We start from the raw sequence: 27736 nt of genomic DNA, 5'->3' as shown, positions 1-27736 counted from the left end.
TACCATAATTTAAAACTTTATTTATGCTCCTGCAACAAACATTCACTATGAGAAACAACAGACAAATGTTTCAATGACAAGAGAGGTAGGAGACTAAAAGCTTACAAATGTTACACGTTGGTTCAGATTGTTAACGGAAACAAGGTCGCATGTTAGAAATAAAATCAAACTGTTAATGTGCTTTTCTTTAAATCCTCTTCGTACAAACGTCACAGCTTCATTCTATCAAAATCTGTATGAAGACGTTATTTAACATTTTAAATATTTACAGGGTGGTGACATCAATCAAAGAAAATGATAGATCGGCAAGATAATCTCTGGATGATTTATGATGAGAGGTGGAAAATATATTACCTTTAGAGTCTCATTAACAGAATAAATTAAGAACAATGTTGCACAAAATATTCCTTCTCATTTTTTTGTTATATTAGAACGAAAAAATTAACAGCTTTCTGCACATCAAGAGGAATTTGGCGGTAATTGGTGAGAAAAGCAACACAAATCACCGGACATATTACAATTATTCAACACAAACTTTTATCAGCAGGACTAAGGCAGACTGTCGCGATGCATTCAGGAAATGTTAGGAAATTGGAATTTCTGATTGCGTTAAAGCAAAAACACAAATAAGAAGATATAATATTTAAATTAAACAAAACAACAACAAAGAAAAACAGCCGTACGACTCATCGACCTGAAAGCTTCAGTGGTTTGATGTTCAGTCATCATGTCTGCAGTGTTTTGAACATGAGTCATGTACAGTAAACAATTAATAATCAATGACATGATCTTTCACTTGGTATAGCTTGAAGAATGCTGAACACCTGAATGCTTTTTATATTTAACGGGAAACATCAAGGACTTTCTGGTTGATTGAGCCATTGAGGCAGTCTGATTTTTTTAATGTTCAGACTTTAGTCAATACTAAAGTCAAATTTTGGTTGCAGCTCTACATCAGTTTAACACCTCTTGTTACACTTTCTCTGCTATTCTAATTCACCAAAAGATAGCAAAGAAAGAACTGTGGGGAAATTCATGTGCCATATGAAGTGATAAAAGCGATGCATTAACAGCTGAACTGCTGAAAACTCCTGTAGGTTACAAGCTAACGGAAGCAGGACGGTGCAGCAGAGTCAGACGAACGTCTCTTCAAGCTGTTTCTACTGAATACATCTGCTCGTGTGTTAAACTGCCCAAAGACCAGGAGCAGTTTTTACTTCATGAGTTACATAGAGGTTTAGGGGGAAAACAAGACCCCAGTCCCCTTAAAGATAAGGCTTGTTGGGATAGTTTGTATCATCTGGCAGTGCAAAAGCATATGTCAAAGATGTACAGTATGCTGCCCCCATTTGGCAGCTCAGAAGGTTGCAGGGACTCCTTAGACATTGCTTGGGTTTTGCTGGTGAGACTGAGCTTTCCAGTACTTTGAAACCTGTGGGTTTATTTACATAATTTAGGGTTGAACTGGTTGAAAGGGGGAAAAAGGTTTGGGTTTGTTATAGCGGTAACTCCTAGGTAAAATAACCGCAGTCTGGTGGCATTGAATTGAGTTGACGACAAGTTTCAGTTAAAAAAAAGTCATCTTAAAGAGGGATCCTTTCTGTAACATTAAGCCCCTTTCACACATGCACTCCTGAAAATTCCTGGGAAATTTCAGGACCCCTGAAAGGCGCTGAAGTTTTGCGAAGTCCTTGACTGTGTTAAGTCTTCCCTCAGGAGACAGGACATGGTGGAGAAAAGACACTGCTGTAGTTACTAAGCTTTTAAAGACTGACAGCTTTAAGGTGAGATATTGAGACCCTTGGTACCCCTTGTTTGTAATGTGTAATGCATGGCTCCATAAAGGTGGGGCAAAGTCATTCTGCCTCTTGCACTTCTCCATCACCATAACTCAATGTGAACTCACACACTGGGACACCTATTTCATTCTGCTGCAGGGTTCAGTCTGCAAGTACAAAGACTGCAGATCTATGCTACAGGGCGATGCCCAGAGTAGGACACAAGGGTGACAGTGTTTTACCTTTATGTCAATGACATGTTTAAACACATGTATTCACAGAATCATAAAAAGAGAGGAGCAGAACATACTGGGAGCAGAAAAGAGGATGAAGCAGCTTCATTATGTGCATTAAGAGCGTGATACAGATTTCTGCATGGGGAATTATCCTGAGTCAGCCTGACTTCCTGCAGGAATTTAACTGGAGGGCTGGCTGGAAAATGGGATGAACATTTTGGTCATGTGCAGCTCACCCTGATCATTTCAGGAGAGTTTTCAGGAGTTTAGTGCATGTGTGAAAACAGAAAATAAATCTGAGACTGTCTGTGACAAAAATATAAACTTTCAGTAAACAGGAGCATTTGTCCTGAACTTCTATCCCAGATCGTCATTTGGACGACAAAACATGTTGGAAAAAAACCCACTGGTTTAAAGATACTAGAATAACGCATCATTATGTAAATAATAATCACTAGATGAGAAATCTCATCTGCTTATTGGACGAAATGTAAAAGACGAGATTTAAAAATTAAAATACAATCTAATAATACTATTCTCCAGATGTATTTGAATAATGCAGCAGGAGAGACTTCACTTCATTACTATGAAGGAGACAAAAACAGCTTTTTGAACTATACTCCAACCAAGCAAACACTACAGTGAATAAATAACAAAATAGAATTACAAGAAGAACTTGAGCTTATCTAACTGTCGAACACGACAATATGTGAACACTGATGTTACAACAACACCACTTTCTGTTCATCCTTCATAAAGTCTAACACAGCGGTAACAGAGAAGGCTTATGAGAACAAAAGCTAACTCATCTGATACAGGTGGAACGATCTTCATAAAGAGGAATGTGCTGCAAACTCAGAAACAAACGTGATGATGGAAACGTGCCGCAAATGAAAGAAACATAAAAAAGCATTAACAGCAAACGAGCTGCAACTCCAGAGACAATGAAGATCAAAAATCACAAACGTGAAAATGAAACATGCAAAAGAGAAACGCTGACATCAGAAGCGCTCCGGGCCTGTAGGGGGCGCTGAGTGGGATAGTTTATTAGTGATGTGAACTGTTCACCGCCCCGTCTTCCTCACTCCCTCCCATAAATTATAAAATATAGTTAACAGTCCCACACTGCGCCCCCTACAGGCCTGGAGTACATCTGTTACCACGTCTCGACTTGCAGCGTTTATCTTTTATGCATTTTCTCCGTTTGTGCGTCTTTAAATTTGCATTGTTTGTGTTTGCTGTTTCCTGTTTTATAATTTTATTGTATTTCATTTGGAGCAAGTTTCCCTCGTAGCATTCAATCTGGACTTGTGCATGTGTTTCTGAATGTGCAACGTCTCCTGATGAAGATAGTTCGGGGAGCTTTAGATTGGTCTGTAACTAAGCACTAATTATAAATGTGAGTTTTAAATAGACTCATAAAGTGCATCAGGGTTTGGTAGGTAGTCAACAATAAGTTCTGCTCCTGCTCTGAAGCGCAAATAACAGATCATGGATGATGGATTACAACCGAAGAATGGGATCTGTAAACGTTAGTTTTGGCACTATAAATTAAATTATGACACGTGTGACAAATACTAAATCAAATAAATTAAACTTCCATCACTGTAGGCAGGAAGCTTTGGAGGAGTATTTTAACGAGTTTTAATTGTCTTTATTGCAACACATCTGGGAATGCTGTTGAAAAATGAGAAAATAGTGCATTTGTAGAGATGTGAAAGTTAAATATATTGTCTCAGTTCCTGTTTTCATAGATGATATGCTAAAATATGTAACAGCAGATAAGTACATTCTGTTTTATAAACATTTTTACTGGCATCCAAAATATTTTTGGATTCAGGGTAGTGAGCAGCAAAGTCCCAACACTGTCTGATATCTAACCACAGAATCGCTTAACAGAAATATCTGAGTGACAAAAGTCAGTGCTGGACGTCAGGTTTAAAAAACGGAGAGCTTTTAACTTTTGGAAAGATTTGCTTTTCCTCAAACTAAAGACTGAAAACAAAGTAAAGATGTTAGCAAAATAAAATGATGTTTTTTGCATTTATACTAAAAATACATTAATTATTCCTATTCTAAAAGTAGATGACAAGCATCATCTTCTGCGGTTAGTCAGGAGTTATTGAAACATTGATACCGGAGTCAACACTGCGATTAGTCAGAGGCTGTGGGTGGAGCAGAAGTGAAGAGGAACGTGTGAAGGTTATCTCCAGCTGCAGGAGGACAGCGGAGGGTTTACTCAGCAGGTGATCATCGCGCTGAGGGAGGTGGTGTTTCCTCCACAGTCCACGTACTGATACATCTCCTGAGACACTTGCTCCGCGTGACCGAAGTACGTGGTGGTGACGGTGACTCTGCAGGGCAAGGAGAGGGACACAGTGAGGCCACAGGACACACACAGTGTAATGTAATGTTTGGTTGGAGTTGGAGGAAACCCGGCCCTCCAGGAGTTTGCTTTTTGGATTTTTGTAATTATTGCAGCCGAAAACGTCTGAAAGAGTCATACTGAAATGAAACTACAGTACTGTATGAGAGTTTTTGCTTTGAGGCTAAGATACTTTGAGCTCCCTCTGCTGATTGGCTGCGGTATAGCTAATAAACCCTGCCTCCTTAATGATAACAGATGACTCTCCACTGAGAATGGCTTCAGTAGAATCGGTTCTAAATATCACAAAGAGGATGAAATCAACCCTCACTGGATACACAAATGAAAGTTAACTTATTTTTTTCCCCTTTGGGTACATAAAAAATCAAAGGTTGAATATTTCTTGTTGAAGTTGCCGTCTCCATCAGATTCTTCTGTCTTCTATTTTGAGTCCTGACAAGTGACCCTCAACCTCTCCTCGAGGGATTCTCATTTACTTACACAAACTGTTCCCAAGGATAAAGAGTTTATTTACATACTAAAGCAAAAGTTCCTGGAAAGTTTTCTTGAAGGGTCTTATTATTTTACACACATTTGTCTCCACATAATCTGGGGTTACTCTCTTCAAAGCTACCAGACTCACTGGATGAAAATGATTGACTGCTCAATCAGTGAGTTTGTTTGAGTTATCAGGCGATCATATAGACCATAGAGAATGATGAATGACATGATAGCTCCTGAAAGTGAGGACAAAACATTTAGAGCTCCCCCTACAGACAGGTTGTAGTATAGGTCATAAAGACAGTCTCCCCCATGCTAATAGATAGGACATGGGTCAAACTATAAATTCTAAATACAGGTCAAATAAATGTGTCTCAAACATAGTTTATGTCAATATAGTCTGCTCTTGTTACGCTGATTTATGTCACTGTTCATTTTTCTGATTAGTTTAGTTTGAATTTGTTATTTGATGATAAAAAGATGATTGATTGACAGCTCTGTCAACCAATGAGGCTCCTGCAGCCATGTGTGCACTGGATTATCAGAGCAGAGGAGGAGCGGTGAGAGGAAACATAAAAAACACTTAAACAAGAGTCATTGAACTTTCCATAACATCACACAAGAATCCGTTCTGCTGTGGACTGGACCCAGCCCAAGGAGCAGAAACTCTTATCAGTAAGTTTAATGCCTGTTTTGGTTAATGTCGCAGGTATGGTCACTGCGTATGCCTTGAAATGGTTGCTCCAGTGCTATTTGTCAGTGTTATGTGCAAAAATGTCTCTTTTTTTCCTTGAGGCACCGTTTACCCTCCATACAGGCTCAGCTTCTGATCCTTGACACCTGTGGGCAGGCTACATAAAAGCCCCTGCCAAGCCTCTCCCACGCTCTCACACACAGCCAGGATCGGCAGCAAAGCAGCCGCCATTACTGTCGCTTTTTTGTTTGTATTAGTTTCTATAATAAATATTTGGATATAGACTTGACTCATGACTCCTCTATGTTGCCTCCCCTGAGCCAGGGTCATGACAGTCAGCGCCCAGTGGAAGCAGCCCATATAGAACATTTCAGGATGACTTTTCTGCATACGTGAATATAGCTGCAGTCTCTAACACACAGCTTTACATACGGACAAACAGACCTAAGATGATCAATAATATGAACATGAAGGAAGTGAGTTTGGTGATGTAAATATGAAATGTTTTACAATCTCTAAAATTTGCAGAAAAGTTGATGTGATTGGTTGAATTCATGTGAATTTGCAAACTGCCTGGGGGGAGTGATAAATCAAAAACTTACTGCATCATGACGACAATGTTGTGGACCTTGATGGTTTGCAGAGTGCAGTAGTCACTGTAAACAAAAACAAATGCAAGTTAATTACTGAAATACTAAAAATAAATGCTTCAAGAATACCAAAACCCTGTCATTACCCGCCAACTCTGCTGGACCAAACCAGGAGGTTGAAATTAAATAATATGGATTAAATATAAAAGTTAGAACAGTCCATGGGAGGAACGATTCTCTCTCTTTTTTTTTTTTTTTTACATTCAACGAGACAAGAAGGCTCTTTCTGACCATGGCTGTGGGCTTTCATTCAACACTCCAGGTCGCTCACCTCAGCTGCACTCTCTCTGCCTCCTTAAGGATTTATTGATTAACAAACAAATCAGGTGATTTTAGGTTCATAGAGTCTGGAAATCTCAAATACATAGAAATAGAGATATCTCTGGGTTTAAAGCTTACTTCCCATGAGCTTCTAAGCCAAGGTGAAAGAAAACTAAACTCCTGAAAAAAGAAGTGTACTTTTCAGAAAAGAAGCATTATAAAAGAGATTTGGCAACACTGCAGGAGCTTTTAAATAAAGACTGTGTTGCACTTCAGGGCTGAATTCTCCCCAACCTTATCATTGTTATTATCTTTATTATGTATTACGTATTATTATTATTAGGGCCCGAGCACCACTGGTGGCGAAGGCCCTATTGTTTTTCTAAGGATCGATTTTTATTCTTTGTCGCGCAACTTCAAACGCCTTTTTGGCCCCCTGAACGTGAATGAAAGCGTGGCTATTTTTGCACACTCATCGGGCCTGGTGAAAAATTAAGTAATTTATGGGTCTTGCAAAAAAAATTGCAAAAATGTGCTCGCTAGCGCCCCCTAAAATTTTCAAACACGCCTCCGTATTGGGGTTATTTTGAGCTACATGCTTTAAATTTTTTTTACGCCTATTCATGGCATCAGGACGCACAAAAAAGCCTCTCACACCCATATCCGAAACTCAACAGGAAGAGCGCCACCTATTTTTGAAAATTAAAAATGGCGTTGAGGCGGGGCATCAAATGCACATACAGCTTTGAATGTGAAGAATGACGCCCAAATAAGGGTGCATACTTTTGGGCGCTACTCCTAGGGCTTTTCTCCAATTCAGTCCAAACAAGGCACATTCTATGGCAGACATATTGACGATTAAATTATTGTTAAAGGAATTATGTTCAGACTAAAATTTTCGTTTTCTTGGCAATCTGCCAAAAACTTGGAACATTTGCATCACCTAAGCCAGTATATACTCTCAGATCTTGCTTTGACATCATGTGGTGGCAAATATCAGTCAGCGGTTTACATGTGGCGGTGGCTCACGTAGGCGGCGGCTCGCGTAGGCGGCGGCTGCGGGTGTGCGAGGGCCCGTTCACCGCCGCTTGCGGCTTTAATTATTATTATTATTATTATTATTTGAAATGATTAGTGTCATTATTATCATCATTATTATTTTTGTATTATTATCATTATTATTACTATTATTTTTTATTATTATTATCATTATTATGACTATTGTTATCATAATAATTTTTACATTATTAGGTTTAATTTTTATCATTATTATTGTTGTCATTATTATTCTTATTATTAGTATTATTATTGTTATTATTATAATTATATGTTATTGTAGTGAGATCTGAGAGTAACATAAAGTGGGCAGTCATAGAAGTGGAGAGTGGGGCTGTAAATAAAAAGCAGGAGGAAGCATCCCACCTGTCCGTTGACTTTAAACTTCTAACTCTTACACTGACAGCTCTGTTCTTATTCTTAGAGTAGATATTACTTACTACATGTAGTTCATCTCGTCTGCTATGATCGTTGGGACCATGTAATCAATCTGAAAAAAGAAATGAAGATATCAGCCAGATTTAGAAAAGGAGACACATGTAGCAGGTGACACCGTTGATCTGTCCGGGCGTACCTGTTTCATGTCCAGAGGGCTGATGGCCGTGGTGTTGGTGATGCGAGATTTTCCGATCACCGTCTTTGCAAACTGAACCTGAGCAGTGATGTTGGCCACCTCCACTGAGTAGTAGTTGTTGTTGGTGATGTTCAAGGTGTTCTGGAGGAAAAACAGGCATCAAGGTAGTTTATTAGCCAAAGTTGTAAACAAGCAAAGCAGAGGGAACATATCTAGAAGTGTGAATAAGCAACGATCACACAGGTAGTTGGCAGGGTGACGAGTAGAGAGAGCTACATACCAGCATGGAAACTTCACATTGCTGAATACAATGATGGTCTCCATGCATCGCTCTGGGACTCTCCCAGTAACTGTCCACACACAGACCTTACTTATATTCTGGATTTTATGGTAATTGATTAGGTTTCTGGTTCCTGATTAAACGTTCTTCACTACAATGCAGACCATTATATGTGTGTCCATCATTTTACATTCTCCTTGTTATATTTGCCCCTCGTAAGTGAAATTTACTCATTGATGGTGGAACATGTTCCTGCCGCACATTATTTGGACAATGTTTTGCAACACAGTAATCCAGCAGAGACCTAAATCTTTTTTAGTATTTCAAAAGCAATCTAGATTACTGTAAAACCCAAACACTCATACCAGGGAAGTAAAGTTTAGGTTCTTGGGTCATTCTCTCTTCTCTGAACCATGTCTGTTTCATCTATAAAACCCCTCTGTGACTCAGTGTGGTGTTAAGATCTCTAGACTTCATCCTGATCAGCTCTTTGGAGTGTGAGTTGAAGGACAGAAGTTGAAGTTTGTCCATATTTCCTCTCATTCTTACAGAATCAACAGAGACGGGTTGTCTAGATGTTTTTTTGAGCAAACTTGTACCTGTCAGTGAACGTGACTTGTGGCCTTTGGGTGAAAGTAAAGGTTGGCATATAAAGGTGTAGACCCAAAATACAAGACAATCCAAGTTTCCCACAAAATAAAAAAGTAAATTCATATTCCCAGGTGACATTTTGTCAGCTTATATCTTCATCTGTTAGACAAATGTATGTGCTACTGACGTAAAGTCTGAAAATACCAGCTAACGTAAACCCTGGTTTGAACATTAAGTTACAAAAGCTGGTACCCTAATTGCCAGTTTCTCAAAACAAAAGCTCTTTTATATCCTCTGCATTATGTCGGGACCTTTTTGTGGACTCCCAACCTTAAGGCTCAAACTGCACCTGAGACTTTTCATAACATGGCTTACTACAAGGTGCAACCACCGTACATCAGCAGAATGAGCTTAAACCAAGAACACACCAATCTATCTACGATATTGGTCTGCAGGCTGCAAGATGGTGCATGTTCAATCTTGTAATAAGCTCTACCCACTAGTTACATTGTGGGTGGGTTGATGGCGTCATAACTATTTTTATGTTAGTAAAATGAAACCTTTATTATCTTGTAATATTTTCTTTATGATTGATTGTAATAAATCAATCATTTATTACTACTGGAGTTAAATTTCTGTATTCTGAAGAAAGAAATCTTTATGTTTATTAAACTGTAAATAGATTTTTAAAAAAACCATTCATACTGCTTACATCAAAACAAGGCAAATCAACTCTGGGGTATGAGTGACTTACATACCATAAAATATGAAAGTAAAAGGCTGTCTGAGGAAGACAGTCTTGAAGACAATCTGATAATTTTCCCACAACTTCCTGTTTTGACATCTCATGTGGTTCTGTGTGATATGGGCAGATATCTATTCCACAGAGAGACTGTATAAATAATGGACGAAGTATCCGTGACGTCACCTATCTGTTTCTGAAGCGCTGTTTTGAAGCCAGTCGGCGGTGGGAGCCATATTGATAATGCTGAACACAACCAAACTTCTGTTGAGCTACTGTGAGGTAAAGAGGCAGCCTTTGAGCCTCCTGGACAAAAGCTACAGTGTTCCCGCCTGTCAGTCAAGTCAGTCATGTCCTTAAATGGGCAAAACTTGTAATCTTAATATCTTCTGAACTGTCGCGTTAGAAAAAATTTCACGCCTTGTACAGAGTGTGGATGTACTTTCTGTTGTTTCTGCAGCCAGCCTCAAGCGAAAATCGATGAACTGCAGTTTTTAGCACTTCTGAAGGTTGCCGCTTGGTTCCACCCCACAGACTCCTCTCGATCGATCAGCAACCCTGCATTTGTCCCCGGTTTGTACACAAGAGGGAAGCAAAGACATGACTGAACTGATCCCTGATATGTTCTTTTTATTTTGGAAAAAGACCCAAATTTTTTTTTTTTTTTTTATATATTTTCAGCAGTAAAACAAACTGATGAGGTGAGGTGAATGTGTCTGTGATATCTTTTTTTCATCACCAAAACATAAACTGCATGTGTGTGTGTGTGTGTGTGTGTGTGTGTGTGTGTGTGTGTGTGTGTGTGTGTGTGTGTGTGTGTGTGTGTGTGTGTGTGTGTGTGTGTGTGTTTGAGTTTGGCACAAGCTTTGGATATTGTCTTAAAAAAGGAATGAAACAAAAACAAAAACATGGAGTATGCCTGTGTAACAATGTTGAAAGCCATTTAAATCTAGAATCTAAATCTCACCGTGATGTTGAGATAGACGCTGCGTTTGTCTTGGTCGTAGCTGACAAAAACAGTCTTCACCCCGGCGTAGGAAACATCAATGGAGCGAGGGAAGAGGAAGAAGACGGCCAGGCTGGAGAGTAACAGGCAGAGAACCACTGACGCTGATACATACAACTTCCTGAGGACAAGAGAAAATAACACCACTGTGTTACTAAAAGCACAATGTACACTACACAATCCAGAGTCAAGGTATATATGATTATCTACAGATTCAGCATTTTTGTTCTTTAACCTGGGCTTTGCTCGACCTTGTCACTTTGTTTTGCAGGAAATAGTAGGTCAGATTTTCCAGACAAACAAAGTTTTAACCCCAGAATCCCTTTGCATTAACAAAAAGGAGCTGTTGTTTTTAACGACTTTTATTCCAAAACTTTGAGAAAACAATATTTGAATCTTTGACCCGGGGGTTTACAGTAAGTGGATTTATTACACAATCAAATAACTTTCATAAAAACCCGATTCATGCAGATTTAAAGCCTCTGGTCACCCAAATCAACAAAAATCACATTTACATACTGTTACATATATTTAAAATATTAGAGCTGAACTTTAATCCATTTTTGAAAAATCATGAGTCAAGTTTTTGATACCGTTCTAACGTTAGGTTAAAGAAGGCAGGGTTAACTTGGATAGCTATGAATACAAATCTAACCAATCATAAATGAAATACTGAGTCACATGCACACATGTTCAACAAAACTAATCCGCTCCTGCTCAGACAGTCTCCTGACGTCTCAGCTAGCTCCCCTCATTGTTGCCTTGGCTGTTAGCTTGTTTGCTAATCACATGCTATCTGTATAGCTGTCTCTCTGCTCTTTGTGACACTGGGATCGTGTGTCCTTGTCTATACATCCACCGGTGAAGATCACAGCTTGTTGTCATTCTTCTATTTACTAACTGCTGTGGATTAGAGGAAACTTTGGCTAAAGCAGTCCTCTACATACTGGTTCTATAACTTTCCCCAAACAGCTCAGAGTTTAACCAAACAGCGTCTGACACTCAGAGCCAAGCTCCTCTGCATGCACATACTGCACTTCAGCCTCCGCTGCTCCGGGCATCACATGGTCCTAATGCCTCGGAGACTACGGAGTGATAAAACTAATAAATGATAGAAGTCCTGATTCTGAAGTATTTTGTAACTCCGCACTCAGAGACCATTTCAAATGAATAATTTTCAGATTCTGGAGTTTTTATGTCTTTAGATTCAGAGTCAGAAGGCTCAAACATGCAGGCTGTGAACTCTCTTGACCTGTCAATCAAAGAGTTAGGCCACGCCCACACAGTCCTGAGAAATGCTCTGACCTGTAAAATAAGCTGTTTTTGAAGCAAGTTTTTTCATAGCTGTGGATGTTTATTTTCACTCAGATTTTTTCAGATTTTTTCTAATTTCACAATCAATTTCGATATTCTATATGAGCTTTAAATACGAGAAGTCAGGTTCGCAGAGGCTTTAACTCAAAGTTATTGCTTCATGATAGCTGAGAAAAAACGCAGAGGGGAACTGGCTCAACTTTGAGCCGCCAGAAATTCACTTAACAGGACTCTAAAAGACGAAGATTGAGTTCATGTTCTGCTTCCCTTAAATATTCTGTGTTTGATAAATGGCAGGAAAGTGATTTTCTGACAGTAATTTGACCTGGTAGTAGGGAGTAGGGAGTAGGGAGCATCTAGTCTAACCTCACCTGCATCATTTTAGAAACCCTTTGGCTACAGACGCTGATACTGTGTTCCTCCTGCTTTTGCTCTCCATACAGACTGTTATTCCAGCAAACACTAAAGCCTGCTGATACCCAATTGGTCAACACTACTCATACTACAGACAGAAACCAGAGAACTTTTCAATATAAAATCCAGGACTCCTTAAAAGGAAATTGGGCCAAACATATTTTACATCTTGATGTCTGTCAATAGAGATTACATGTGTATAAGCAGGTTGATTTACTCCAGTTATTTTATGCTTTGAGAGTTTTAGATGCTTCTATCTGATCCAACATGACAATAAGGGGTTTGGTAGCTTTGTAGTCAAAAAAGACTCCGGTCTCTTTCTGGACCTAAATCTCTGTCATGGGAACAAAATGAGTCTTACATTGGCAAAAACAGGAACTTTCGTCGTCGTACTTTGATCAGACATATTTGCTCCTGAGGATTATGTTGCAACACTTGAAGTCATACATCGGAACAATCTAATGGGGCAACTTTTTGTGCACATTAGTCATCTAACCCCAAATGTAAAAATGGAACAAACAAGGATTAAAGTACTCACGTCCTCCTGGGGCGCAGCCTTTGGTCGCTGTAAGGAATCAATGCCACGAGCTGATTTTCTTGTCCTGAAACACAACAACAATCAGTGATGAGTCAGCTGTTTAGGGAACTCAGTCTTTGTGCTGTCTTACATCATCCCCATGCTTCACTGAACAGTTCAAACTGGATGTTGTAAAATCACATGGTTATGAAAGACAGAAGTTTCAGAACCAACACAGGTTCATTACCTCTGGGGATCCTCCCGGTGCCCTGACATGTTGGACACGTCACACTGTCCCGTCCCGTGAACTCCACATAAGGAAACTGGGAGACATCTCCACTTTTCCCGTCCTCGGACTGGCTGTCCTCCAGAGGGGATGTGAGGATGTCTTGACCCTCATCGTGTCCAGTCTGCTTGGAGAGGAGGGAAAACGTATCCCCCATAGTCACACCTGGGAAAGAATAAAATGAGAACAAGAACATGTGTTGTGGTGAAAAATGTATTTCTAGGAACACTGTGGATAAACAATCTAACAGAAGAAATTTACGTTGAAGGTAAAATCCACCGTTAAATTCATTTTCACATAATTTATCCAAATTGAGTGATCCTCCTCATTAGCTGGTTGGGAGGCTGTTGCAGTAAATCCACATATTGCAGCCTTCACTTTATATATGACTGTATGTCTGCAGCGATTATTTTATAAGCCTGCTCTACACATTCATATTCAGCGTGTTTAACATTTTGTATGCTTCAATATGATACGTAGCTATTCAATACCAAGAATACAGAAAAACATTCCCTCTCTTCTTGCCCGCTTTGAGCAGCTAACTAAAGAGATCAGCCTTCTGAAGCGTCTGTAGCAGACGTTATTCCTTTAATTCAGCACTAAAGCGTCTTCTAAGCAAAGAGTTTGAGAGGGACCACCGAGTGAAAACAGTGAGAGGTACACTCTTAGAGTCTGTCAGAACATGTTTCACTGAGATCTGTTCGGATCCTCTGCACTTCATCGCGACTGGACTTGATCTACGTTATAAACATCATTACTTGGATGTGAGAATAAAGCAGCGTGCACGAGAAATGATGTGGCGAACTCGCTTGGGGAAGGAGAAGTGCACAGCGCAGGAGAAGGAGAACAGAGTGGCTAAGGGGCAGGGGCGTGTCCAGAGCTTTTTGACTGGGGTGGCCAAACTGAGGCTCTCACATAGGCAGGGGTGGCCAGTGCATTTACAAATAAATAACATTTACCATCATGCATTAAAGTATTAAACAGCTGTTATATTCCCTTTGACAAAGTGGCATACATCTTCTAAGCTTAATTTTTTAAGGACTTTCAAAAGATGTTTTTCAAAGTCACATTTGAGGATAAAGAGCCTAGAACATGCCTGTGCAACACAAACAGAAAATGCATGGATTAATCTCAAATCCAAGGAGTGAAATGTTACAACTGTCCCGGTCTCCTTACTAATAATTGGCATAATAATTTACTTTGGTGTTTCGGTTTTTGGCCCTGGTTTCCTCATTTTCGGTTTTGGCCAAGAATTGTCATTTTGGTGCATCCCTAATTGTCTCATTAAGGAAAATTTGATTTAGGGGGAAAAACGCATTTGGCATTGTTTTTGACATGGAAAACGTCCATTTAAAAAAAATATTGATCGATAATTGATCGTTAACATTTCCAAAGATTGATGAAGGAGATATTGCACCAACATAACTAAACATGCCAAACCATTTATTTTGATTCATTCATAGTCTTATAATTTTATATTTGGGACAACACTACAACTTCAAATTTCATCACTTCAACACAAAAATCCCATTTTACAATTACGATAGTCTAAACTTATAAACATAAAGAAAGAAATAACTAAGGAAAAACAACCTGATTAGAGATCATCAATAGGTTAGATATACTTATTGATCCCCAATGAGGGAAATTATTATGTTCCATCAGCTAACAACACAGGACAGAGGAATACAACAATGGTTCTTACATAGTTAAAAATATAACAGTCATCATCATCATCATCATGAGAAAGGTAAAAAAAAAAAAAAAAAAATACAATACAATACAATAAAATATAGCAAACATTACAGATATATATTATTCAGTATTTTGGCAGGTTAAACTACATTTAATTATTAGAATATAACTTATATATTTATTTTGATTCAGTAAATATTGTTGTGCAACAGTTAAGTTTGTACATGTTGTTAAACATTGATTTTACAATTTTATTTCTACTTTTTTTTCTCCCAAGTATGCCTTTACTTTTTTAATTCCAAGGAAGGCCCACAGGTCTTAGGACAAGATATAGTAGGATCAAAACAAACTGCAGAGTCAAGATTTTAGGTGCAAACATCAGCTGGTCTGTATATTCTATATGCTTCAGATTAACTGTCAGCCTTACCTTTTTGTAAACACGCGCTGTTTAGTTTTACACAGCACAAGTTTAAATGAGGCTCGTCAAGTAAGTGTAGCAATCATGAAAACGCTCACACTTTAGTGCTAACACTGGCTTAGTTTAGGCCGGTGTTCTTTCGAGTTATGCTGCTCTGTCAAAAAGTGCTACCGCAGCGCATGTCAATATCAGAGGCTGTCATTCCCCTCTTTCATTACAACGATCCCAGCACAGAATAGCTTCATATTACATCTTTGCTCAATACATTTGCATTGTGAGAGTATGATACGCATGTGTTGATACTGTACTATATTTTTATTGTCTTGTTACACCAGCGACCGTGATTGTGGATCTGCGCATGCGATGTACATATGAGCTGTATTGATAGGTAGCAATATTCAACACAACACCGATAAACTTTCAGTAGGAGCTACTGCAAGTAGCCTATTAAACTAAGAACATTGCTTGCATTTGGCAAAAGCGAAAAGCTAAAGTTGACAAAGTTACCGTTAAGTATCGAGTCAACAAGACAGCTGTCAAAATGTGATCTTAACACAAAACACCATCACACTGATAGCTAGCCTATAAGCTAACTAGCATACAGCTAAGACACTGTCAAAAATGAACATACGCCACGAGCAATATAACCACGGCTCACTTACCTAGCCACTTCAGCATGAAGCAGTCTGTTCGCAGTTAGTGTGAGAAGGTAGAGGTAGTTTGAGTGAAATGAGGTCAGAAAGAATTACCTGAATGTGACTCTTAATTCTTCAGAGAACTGCTGCTGGTAATGGATCAGTTTTGTTTATCCACCACGAAACAGACATGCGCGGATATGATGCGTTCAGGACCATAGGAAAGACTGGATTCAGGTAGAGAATATGATTTAGCGAAGTTCAAATAACACTGGGAAATTGAATGAGCAATAGAAACAAAACCAGCTTGAGATGAATAACACATTTGCTAACATTTTTGCCTTGGCTGCAATTAAAACAAGAATGTTTTGGTATAGGTATTATAATAATCGACGTCAGCTGATTAAGATAATACTTGAGTCAAGTGTAAGAAATAAATCATTTGCCTGGGTGGTCTCAACCTTTGAATCCACCACTTCCTGACAATAACACATATTGGGGCGCTGGTGGCCTAGCGGTCTAAGCGCCCCATATACATAGGCTATAGTCCTCGTCGCAAAAATATAACTTAAAAAAAACACAGATATTAAGCTAAAATGGTATCCAAGATTCAAAGGATAGTGAATTCAAATAAAAAGACTGAAAAAAGTGATCATACTTTTCATTTCTCTGATGTAGAGAAATGAACATTGTAGCAGATACCTTGTTAAAGGCTTTCAATACTTTTAATAAGTCTTCATAAATAAAAATTAGGACCAGAAAACTTGAAAATGAAAAAAAATAAAAAAAATAAAAGGATGCCTGGTAGTAGTGACATAGGTTTGTTTACATTCTCAGTTGACATGTCGAAAGTAATATGCACTTTGATTAAAATACCTCCAAAGGACTTCAAGTTTGAGCTACCACCTAAGGGCTAAGCATACTAGTGCAGTGAATCTGGCTGATGACAGCAGGCAACCCCATCACTAAAGTGGTCAGAGCTCTATTTTGCAGTATGAGAATCACCACAGACGTGTTGATGAAACAGAATAAAAGAAGTGAACTCTCAGGCTTGCAAAATTGGCGGAAACTGACTGCAGGACAATCAACCTTGTGGAAGGATCAGGTTCAAGAGATGTCCTTGATTTGGCATGTTATGAACAGTCATGTCTTTCTATCACAAGGAACAATAGATTCAATCACTCACAGGACCTGTATCAAGCAGAGAAATCAACCACTGAAAGTCCTGAAAGGTGTAGAAGAAAAGTGCATTGACACTGGTTGGACATTTTGTACATGCATTCCTGCATCTTTCTTCATGTATAATAGTGTTATCCTTCAAAATAAAAGCCTTTAATTGATAGAAAAAGCACTCTGAAGCTGTTCAAATCCCACAAAGGGCATCCATTGTGATGTGGAAATGAAAAGACTTCAGATTAAAAGCCTGCATTTGACAGAACAAGCACTCCGTAGCTGTCTCTTCCCTCTAAGTAATGGTTTCAGACCACACTGGTTAAGCATTGTAGCATTTATATGACTAATAAATCTAAAAGTCAAGAGCATTTCTACATTTCATTACATCCATATGATTCACAAATGGAGATACTGATAAGAATTACTTTACATGGTTGATACGGACTTAAAAACTGTTTAAAAAAATGCTAAATAATGGAATTTCTAACATCAGATTATAAACCTTATTAATAGTGATTAACTACTGAAATCCAGCAACTAATCACAATTTAAAAAATAACAATTTGACAGTCCTATTACTAATATATTTAGCCAATAAGAAAATAAAGTAAAGGATTTGGATTTTAAAATGTAAACACAAAACTTTAATCCTTTTTTAAAATGCCTTTTTGATTGTACTTATTTTGCCTTCAATTTGTGTTTGTCTATTTGTATTTTATGTATATGTTAAATTGACACAGATCAAACTATATTTAAAAGAAAAAAACACAATCAAACCACAACAGGAGCTTTGTTGTTCATACATGCACTAATAACATGTTTGCAGTGTGAAAGTCTGTTAATTTTTTTCTTTGTACTTCAATTTTTTTGTTGTTGAGTAAACGGAATTTTAATGCTCAGCCAGTTCTACCTCCATGTATCTGCTGTTCTTATTCCCTCTCTAAAACTGCAGTTTTGTAATATTGCCACTTGGTGGCAGTGGTTGTCAAATTTTCCTGATGTTATTAGGCTTTAGAGCTACAAGTCAGTAGTATTCATCTCCGTCAGGTCACGTTGTAACAGGCACCTGTTTCACCTTTTAATTTATATAAAGGCTGGCACATTCATTGGCATCATATTAAAGACGCCCTTTCTGAAAGACTAGAAGAAATTGAAGCAGGATTAAACTACCTGGCCAACAATTTTTGTTACATGGCAGATAATTAATAAACCATCTTTTACTGAATAAATGTTTCTAATGTAGTCACTTTCATTAAAGATGTTTAATTATATATTCTTCATGACGTCTGCCTTTTTTGACTTCATGGTCACTGATAGGTTGGTGTCAGTGATGACATCACTGCTGCTCACACTTACATGTTGCTTGTCTTTTTGCACAAACAGATTACATAAGCAGTTTCAGAGAGAAGGAGGACACGGCAGCATAAAGACACATGGAACATCATCACTAACAGTGGTGATGAAATGCTCTGAAACCTGAAATGTGGCGTCAGTCCTGTCAGCTGCTGTCAGCTCCACAGGGAACACAGACACTGTGTTCATGATCAGACAGAGAGACAGTGACCGGTAAAAATTGACAAATAAAGAGCAGTGAAAAGAAGCAGTTACTATTTCATGACAACTCACACTGACTTATTCTCTTTAAACTTCTGTAAGAATCCTTTGAAAGTTAAATTTACTTTATGTGCATACAACTTGATGCATGTTTGTTTTTGCACATGTGAAATAGACTACTAGAGGAGTAAAATCAGTTACATTTCTCTTCTGCCCGTTGACACTGTGGTAAAAACACGTCTCAGGCTGGTGTTGGGAGCGCAGGACCCCTCAACTTCATGCCTTTCCGTCAGGGTCTTGCTCTTCCCATTTTAAAAAGTTGAGTTGGATAAGTTAACTTTTGTGTTTATGGGTGTGAAAATGATCATCATCATCTGTTCACAAGCTGCAGAGTATTTTATGTAGAATAAAAATGCATTCTGTCTTTATGTGTATATGTTTATAACGTAAATGCACCTAATTCTGTATCATAAATGTGCTCCCTTATTAATATGTTTTTTTCCTGCCTCTCCCTTTCCCTCTGTAGTAATATACAATATTTATGAGTTCATATATCTATATTGATAATAATGAAGCACTAAAGATAAGTAGCCACAAGAAAGCTATTACCTTTTAATTTTGATATTATACATATTTTTTCCTTTTATTTTCATTTATTTGGAACCGACCCCGGGACAGTACGCTTACCTTCACACCCTCATACACACATCTACTTGTTCCCGACACTAAAACCATGGATTACCCCCTGGAAATGATCAGGTACCATCGATGTTCTCCCTGTTATTCTCATTTGCTTAAGTTACATAAATTGCCGTTCAGTTTTATCTGTTTCATTATTATTTTTTCTTTCTTTGCATGCTGTTTTGATTTTGTTTTGTTTTGTTTTGTTGTTAATGCTTTTGTTTATTTGATTTTTTGGTTCTTATTCATAAATCACCCTAACTGTCTCTGTTACTGTTGTTGTAACCTTGGTTTTCTGTGTACCCTGTCACTTAGTCACCCCCTTTTGTAAAGCATGTTTCATGCAAAATAGAAAAATAAAAGATAAAAATAAAAATTATAGTTATTAGTTTTGACATCATCATCACTCCCTTTCTCTTTAACCCTAAAGGGGCCAGAATTAAAATTCTACTAGAAAGACCACGAGGGGTCATTTTAATTGCCAGATTCCAAATTGTATTACCTATTATGATTAATAAAAACTCAATATTTAGAGTGATATGTGTATCGTTTAATGGTATGTATACATGTATACATGTACAAAGGATGAAACATTCCACAACGAGTAACTTTTATCGGATTCTTATTCAGATAGATCGTAGGTCTGCACTGTCCAATTCCTGGGACAACTCTCAGGCTTCCTCAGCAGTCATCTTTCTCTTTGAGCTTCTCTTTGCCATAATTGCCAAACTAGAGCTGCCAACCTTTACATTGCTCTGTATACTAACTCATGGCCCATCTCTAAGTTTTATAGAGACAATAATAGTAACCAAGTAACCAAGAAGCATAAGCCCAGTGCAAAATGTATCAATCTAATCGCATGACTGACTGTTGCATTTTGTGCAGTTTGTATAAATTACATTTTAAATACGTAAACACACAACTTTAGGAAATGTCAGGAACTGGCAGCACTGTATTCTTTAATTCAACAAAGTTACTTGTGTGATCAAGTCGTCCCTTTCCCTTATATCTGTTGTTATGAGGTTTTGACCAATCAGGTATCAGGTATCTAACTGTTATTTTATTTTGTGCCCTATAAGTCAGGTGTCAACAAAAGGTTCAGTAGTTTTTCTTAGAGTTTGAGTATTTAATTAGAAAAAAACAGGAAGTGGTGTGAAAATAACTGATTTCAATTGTAAATCTGAATGATTTGAAGTGAGTTCTCTAGGACAGTGATGAATTATGATCATCACACAGCAGCCCTGCAGCCGGGGAAGTTGTGTTTTTTTAGTGTCGGTTCATGTGAGGACAAATTGATGTTTACTTTGCCAACTGGTTTCTAGTTTCTGCCCAGTTACACTGTTAGAGTTTTTATCCTTTGCAGTGGGAAGCTGTCATATTTCATCGAGGTGTTTTTGACAGGACACTCACCTCCTATCAGATCAAACCAGAGGTCGCGACCTTTACTGCACACCCGAGCAGCAGCTGAAGAGCAGCTGTCGCCTGTGAGAGTCATCGGCACTGTCAAAACCACTATGACTGCGGTTTCCATCCTCAGACACGTCACCACTCCAGTCCTTTATTCTGTGTGACTGAGATTAATCACTGCTGCTGCTGTTTGAGCCTCAGTTCACCAAAAGGCCTGAAGTGCACTGTACACCAACACTGCCTCTCATATCACAGCAAAACGTGACCTCTGTGACATGTACTCGGAAGAGTTTTAGGTAACGAGGGGATTTAAGCTGCTTGGGCAAGTATGTTCATTTTTCCTAGACACTCTAAGTTTATTTTTTCATTCACATTGTGAGAAAGTAAAGAAAAGGGAGTCAAAGCTAAACGTTCTTTTTGCCAATGATACAAAGCTTTGTACCTTTTTTCACTGAGATAATTGGATAGACTGTAGAAAACATGGCTGTTGACTCAGTGACGTCACCCATTGGTTTCTAAAAACATATTATGAAGATCGATTAATTAGAAGTGCTGATTCCTACTGACTTTTGGTTGATCTCAAGTGGCAACCTCCGGTCCATAAATACAAAGCCAATGCCGAGCTGGGAGCTGCAGTTCCTCGAGCGTCCACTTGAGGCTGGCTGCAGAAGCACCGGAAACCACATACACACCCATTCAAAAAGGCGATCTTTACAGCAAAATTAAATATGTTTACAGCCTGGTTCATAAACAGTTTAGTTCTGAATAGCTAATTTCTCCAACACACTGTACGGAGAGTAAAATATATAACAAATTAGTTTAAGGGTCTTAAAGTTACAAGTTTTGCCTAATCAGAGGCACACCTGGCATGACTGTCAAGTGGGCAGCCTGTAGCTGTTAGCAAAGAAGCTAAAGGCCCGCCTCAACTCCACCTCTTTGCCTCATGCTAGGTTATGCAAAAGTTAGGATGAGTCAGCATTTCCAATATGGTGACCATCTCTAGGCTTCAAAACTCTGCTTCAGAAATAAGTGGTTGATATCACAGAGACAACATCCATGTAGTCCATCAGCCACACCCAATCAAACCTTGGCCATAAAATAATCAAAAGGACTGAGTTTAAAGCAATCACCTGTTAAATATAAAGAAATTAAGTACATGGAGAAATAGGTTGTTTCTCATACAAAGCTGTAAACATGTTTATATCTGCTGCAAAAATGTAGACTTTAAAGTCTTCTGCAGACAGCGTCAAGTGGGCACTTCGGGAACTGCATTTTTATGCATTCCATTGGTTTTCATTTCACAACACCAAAGATTGCTGCTTGATTATTTCTTATTCTTCCTACCAACAGCATTTTAATGTTTGCAAAGAGTCCTTGTTAGGTCAAAACAGAATATACAAACACATATGAGTTGCTCAACCAGAGGAGGTGTCATGTCAACCATCTTCATATGCAGTCAAAGCCAAAGGTTGTGACTTAATGACTATGTCCTCTTCTCATTCACAGGAAACTGAAAAATTATGTTAGCTTAATAAAAGAGGTAAAATAAGATGCCTTGCGTTAGATGAGCTGGACTGAATGATTCTCTATCATTTGAAACTGGACAATGACAAAAAGGATGAAGCATGTGGAGTTCTAGTACTCACTGCTGACACACAAAAGAACATGTGACCGGAGAACATTGCGTCCTGTTTGACCTCCTCATTGCTGATTGAATGACGGTTTTATTCTTAATGTTCCTGATGAGCACTCTGCACTTATAATCAGCAGCTGCTCTGATTGGCTGCTGATTGGTCCTCTTGTTTAAATTGCGGTCCTCGTCATCTCCATTGATCACAGGGGGAGGCAGTGATTGAGTCAGAGGGAGTGTCTGAGAAAATCAGCAGTTTCCTGAGTGTTGTCTCTGCTGCACACTGAGGGAGACACAAAGTGCTGTGACGGCAAATATTTATTCACCTTCAGGAGGAGCAGGGACGTGACGCCCCCCTCCTCCTGCTCCACCACAGCCCAACTCCAGCTGAGAGCAAGGACAACATATTAAATGTTGAAACTGAATGTTATTGTTATACGCAAAGAAATTGCTGGTTTTAAACTTGATGCCAGCAACACTTTTCAAACTGTTTGGACAGCAGCATGTTTACCATTGTGCTGCATCCCCTCTTCTTAAAAAAAAACCTGCAAACGTTAGTGAACCCAGGAGACCAGTTTCTGGAGTTTAAAGTGAAATGTTGTTCCATTTTTGCCTGATAGAGGATTTCAGCTGCTCAACAGTTCAGGGTCTCCTTTGTCGCATTTTTTCATTTCATGATGCTCCAAATGTTTTCAATGGGTGACAAGTCAGGACTGTAAGCAGGTCAGTTTAGCACATGGACTCTTCTACCACAGAGCCATGCTGTTGTTATATGTGCAGAATGTGGTTTGGCATTGTCTTGCTGAAATATGTAAGGTCTTCCTGAAGAAGTCATCGTCTGAATGGCAGCGTATGTTGCTCCTAAACCTGTTTATATTGTTCAGCATTAATGGAGCCTTCACAGATGTGTAAGCTACCCATGACATGGACTCTTATGATCCCCATACCATCAGGGATGCTGGCTTTGAACTGTGCGCTGATAACAAGCTGGGTGGTCACAGCATCCATGATTTCCAAAAAGAATGTCAGTTTTGATTCATCAGACCACAGGACAGATTTCCACTCCCCCTCAGTCCATTTTAGAAATATTATTCTGGAATATCTATACTGTGAAAATTAACATATCTACATTAGATCACAGTGAACACCCTGATCACAACCAACCCTGGGATGGTATTGATATTTTGAAAAGGGACATTTAATTTCATAAAAGCAACATAGCATTCTTCAACATGTATCTTGGTCCCTTGCCCTTTACTACATACCTGCTCACAGCTGACTCTCCATTATGTCTCTGTGACTACACCAAATGAGGCTGAATTTCAGAACATCACAGTGGTCCTATACAGCCAAGACATGTGTGAATATCATCGTTTGGTGGATAACTTCATTAGTTGGTGTGTTTTCTCTCTGCCTTCCACGAGTCGCTCCTCATGCATCACAATTAGCAAAGGTCAGACCCTGTAAGACTGTGTTTGATCACCATGGTGGCAGTTATGTGGGGGGAAACATTGTCAAGTGATATGATTCCACAAATCCAGACCATGGAGGGGTCAAATACTGAGAAACATAAGAGTAGCAGGAATGATTTGTTCTCAGCGCAGCAGAGGGTTATCAAAACTGTCAGCACAGAACTCAGAACATATCAGTGGTTAATGAAGCTGGCTGATGATAGAGTCCATGTATGATGGTGGAGTTTTAGTTCATTTTGACTCAGTGCAAACTAGCACGTTTGATCTGAGAGTCTCCAGGTACTGAGAGGAGAAATGTGCCAGGAGTAAATGTATGCAGCATCAGCAGGGGGTGTCAATCCTCTGATTATGGACAAGAGAGGATAACAGTACAAGTGTCTTCAGCATCACACAAACTGTTCTGGTTTCATTCTGGGCAGATGTCTGTCAAACTTTCGCTTTGTCCCTATCCCTGATTTTGTATAAGGACCATATAATATATTCAGTTTGGAGCAGCTGACATTTGTTAACCTGCATGCACGTCCATGTGTCATCATGTTCAGTAAGAGTTTTTGCCAGGTTGCCTAAAGAAACGCCGTGAGCTGCGAGCTTTGCTGTCAAGGATTTTACAGCAAATGCAAGTAAGAGCAGAGCAACGTGTTTGACATGTTAAAGATCCATTGAGGAGAAGGTGTGCTAGAGCTTAAAGTTTAACAGACATCTGGCAATGACATTTTTGGGAGGAGAAATGTAAGTTTTTTTGAGTTGCTGTTAAATTTAGTGAAATTTCATTGTGTTGCACCTTTGTTTGCACATTTTTTGTTTGCTTTTAGAGTGTACCGTCACACCTCCACCCATCGACGGAACTTCATTCTTTATATCATCCCATTATTTACAGTTTGTTTGTTCCCTTCCAGGTATCCTTTATTTTCCGAAGTCTGTGGCATTATCCTAGATAAGATGGAACCCAGCCAATGGGGCGGCTGTGGGTAATTGTGAAGTGAAACTTTGATATTCAGACAGACCTAGTGGGAAGAAGCAATGTTGGAAAATGTCAGAGGCAGACTACATTGTGTGAACGAGGCTTACATGAAGTCTTGAAAAAAGTCAAAATACGTTTGATATATTTAACATGGCTAAATACAGAATCACAGAGTCTGCAGGTAAATTATGTCAATGGATTAACAGAGTGTGGCTACGTTAGCAGAGCTAGCAGCACCAGCATTCAGTCCTCCGTGCAGGTTAACCTCCACATGCCTGTATGTTAACCGTTGCTCCCGGTGGTTTTGACGGTTTACCAGAAACCACTTGAAGTTCTTTATCTCCATTTTCTGAATCAATTCGACCAAACTATGTGTAACCGGCTGATTAGCGCTCATGCCCCACAGCTGGGTGGGAACCAATCACCTGCGGTTACCTGGTTGTTTGCGGGGATAAAATTGAGTGACGGAGCTCCCTTCAGTCTCTGCAGAGCTCCGGGTTGAGAGCAGGTACGAGTCGCGTGTGTTAAGTGTTTTCAACGTCCGTACATGTGAGTAACTTTCACTTTTATTCCAGGACGGTGTTCCTTTCGGGTTGGCTTGATCGTTGTGTGCTGGAAGCTCATATAGTACGCGGTACGAGCGTGAGGTAGTGACGTGATCGGGTCGCGGACGGCCGAGGTAAACCTCAACTGGTTTTTGTTTGTCTTAATATGCCGTGTGGTGGTTGTTGTATGTAAGTGGTTAACGTTCATGTATCTTGTTGCAGATTGCCACTTTTGCCTTGTCTTTTAGTGTCTTTTTTGTCTCTTTTTGTCTTGATTTAAAGACTCTGCTCAGTAACAGTGTTAAAGTAATTGTTGTGTTTTAAAAACTACTTTGTCTAAATTAAATAAAGCTTGTGTATATATATTTTTCTTAAACCATGCCTTTGTATTCATTTGTGAACGCACCTGTGTATTGTTAAAGGGGAAACCCTCTGTTAAAGGGTCGGTAACTAAAAATAAGGATATTGTTAAAACTCTTTGGGTGAAAGTCCCAAGGTGGCGTTGTTGGTATTTTATCTAAATCCAGAAATCCCTTTCCAGCCCTAGCTTGGTTACATATGCAGCGCTGCGAGATACAAACAAGCGGCAACCTCCAGCTGCAAGAATTGAAGCCAATGGGGAAGTGTTAAAGACTGCAGTTTTTCGAGTGTCCACTTGAGGCTGGCTCTGGAAGTACCGGAAACCACATACACACAAATAAAATAAAAAAAGCCGATCTTTACAGCAGAAATAAACATGTTTACAGCCTGGTTCAAAAAACTGAGTGTAATCTGGGTTGCTTATTTCTCGATTGGCACACACTGTACAGGTGTCAATTTTTCTCATTATGCAGCAGTGTCGAAGATATTCAGATTACAAGTTTTTCATTACGAGAAGCCCAGCTGACTTGATTGACAGGCGGGAACACTGTAGCTGTTGGCTAGGAGGCTCAAAGCCCGCCTCTTTACCTCACACTAGCTTGACAGAAGTTAGGTTGAGCCAACATTTCTAATGTGTTTCCCGCTGACGATTGGCCTCAAAACAACGCTTCAGAAACAGATGGGTGACGTCATGGACACTATGTCCATTATTTATACATGTGTCTGTGGATGCAAACTGTCATCTGTGCTTGTTTTCAGCTAGATAGTAGCCATTATCAACCAGACCTACAGCTCCACCTAGTGGCTGGTTGCTGCACTACAGTTCAGACACTGTATATGCTGACATTTCAAACCTACATTAATAAAAATGTTAATAATTTGTGGTTAATAAAATGTTGGTGAATTGAACTGACGAACAGGTTTTGTGTCAAACTGTTCCAAAAATCCTGGACTTGATTTTTAACCTCTGAAAGGAATGTTATTCTTTTGTCTTTATTTCCCCTATTCAAGGTGAATGTACGATGTTTGTGGTGTTTGTTGAGTGTCTATGCTGCTGTCTTGTAAATTAAATTTTTCCGGGGACAGATTTGGCCTTGTGGTTGGGTCGCCACCAATGTGGCGGGCGGCCCAGGTTCGACTGGGGCATGTGGCCCCTTTCCAGAATGTCATTCCCCTGCTCTCTCTCCTAGTTTCCTGCCCTATCCACTGTCCTCTCCTCTCTAGAAAAATATAAAGGTCTGTGCCCAAAAATATAACTTTTAAATATAATTTCCCCAGAAACTCTGTAAGGTTGACTTTCAAAAAGAAACTGATTTACAAACTCCAGTATTGTTAGGCTACAAACCTGATACAGGTTATTGTATGAAGGAAAGCTGTGCAGGCCCCCCTTAAATTGAGTAAGTTGTTTAATAAATGAGATTTCTAACGAACAGGATGAGACAGTTCGGCGGGCGGGAGCACTGGAGGATGTCGTGGACGTGAAAAATTGATTATATCCAGGCGAATGTTTCACAGAGTGTCGAAAAAGCAAATTGTGGTAATTACTTCTGCTTCAAACGGTGACAGATCAATGCAAATATAAACTGATGTAATTTCATCAGAGGTGTCTGCCATGTTAATTTGATTTACACAACGTCTGAATGGCTCCACTGCTTTTTGATGGAGCACATTAATACACACTCTCACACACACACTCTTAAGGTGAGGAAGAGGAGCACACACACTAGTCGACACTAATGACTTTTTTCGTTGGGACTGTGACATAATTCCTCTGGGGAATTGTGGGAAGTGAAGTGCGTCCCAGTGGACCTATAGTGCAGGAGGAAGAGACACCGCTGGTGCCATTATTGATGCCCTTTGAGTCCCATGATCCTTTGCTGGTGATTCAATCCCATCCTTAATGCAATCCTATTGTTTAAAATTGTGTAAATGGTTCTCAA

At 39.1% G+C, this 27736-nt stretch overlaps 1 protein-coding gene across 2 annotated transcripts; it reads right to left on the bottom strand.

The window, feature by feature from the left end:
• On the bottom strand, positions 1 to 22538 carry tmem106bb (transmembrane protein 106Bb). 2 transcript variants are annotated; one of them, XM_034704209.1, is made up of 9 exons: positions 22475 to 22538; positions 16041 to 16240; positions 13227 to 13430; positions 13001 to 13064; positions 10696 to 10855; positions 8116 to 8256; positions 7982 to 8031; positions 6177 to 6230; positions 1 to 4368 (listed from the first exon to the last, which is right to left on the bottom strand). In XM_034704209.1, exons 2-9 carry the CDS (start codon positions 16054 to 16056, stop codon positions 4254 to 4256), a joined length of 804 nt encoding a protein of 267 aa, XP_034560100.1. In that variant the 5' UTR covers positions 16057 to 16240; positions 22475 to 22538; the 3' UTR covers positions 1 to 4253. The 2 variants fall into 2 exon arrangements, with proteins under 2 accessions (XP_034560100.1, XP_034560101.1); XM_034704210.1 differs by having other exon boundaries at positions 16128 to 16240.
• Between the last annotated feature and the right edge of the window lie 5198 nt (positions 22539 to 27736).

The sequence above is a fragment of the Notolabrus celidotus genome, chromosome 16 (genome assembly GCF_009762535.1).
Source record: "Notolabrus celidotus isolate fNotCel1 chromosome 16, fNotCel1.pri, whole genome shotgun sequence".
NCBI classification, from domain to species: domain Eukaryota; kingdom Metazoa; phylum Chordata; class Actinopteri; order Labriformes; family Labridae; genus Notolabrus; species Notolabrus celidotus.
Note: the sequence above shows the minus strand (reverse complement) of the source record. Positions and strands in the feature narration are given on the sequence as shown.

What these genes read in the sequence shown, in the direction of transcription:
- tmem106bb (XM_034704209.1), bottom strand. An exon ending in GCGTCTATCTCAACATCACG is followed by an intron (nt 8,257 to 10,695) that starts GTGAGATTTAGA and finishes TTTTTCCTCCAG; the next exon opens with AACACCTTGAACATCACCAA. An exon ending in GACGAGATGAACTACATGTA is followed by an intron (nt 6,231 to 7,981) that starts GTAAGTAATATC and finishes TTTTGTTTACAG; the next exon opens with TGACTACTGCACTCTGCAAA.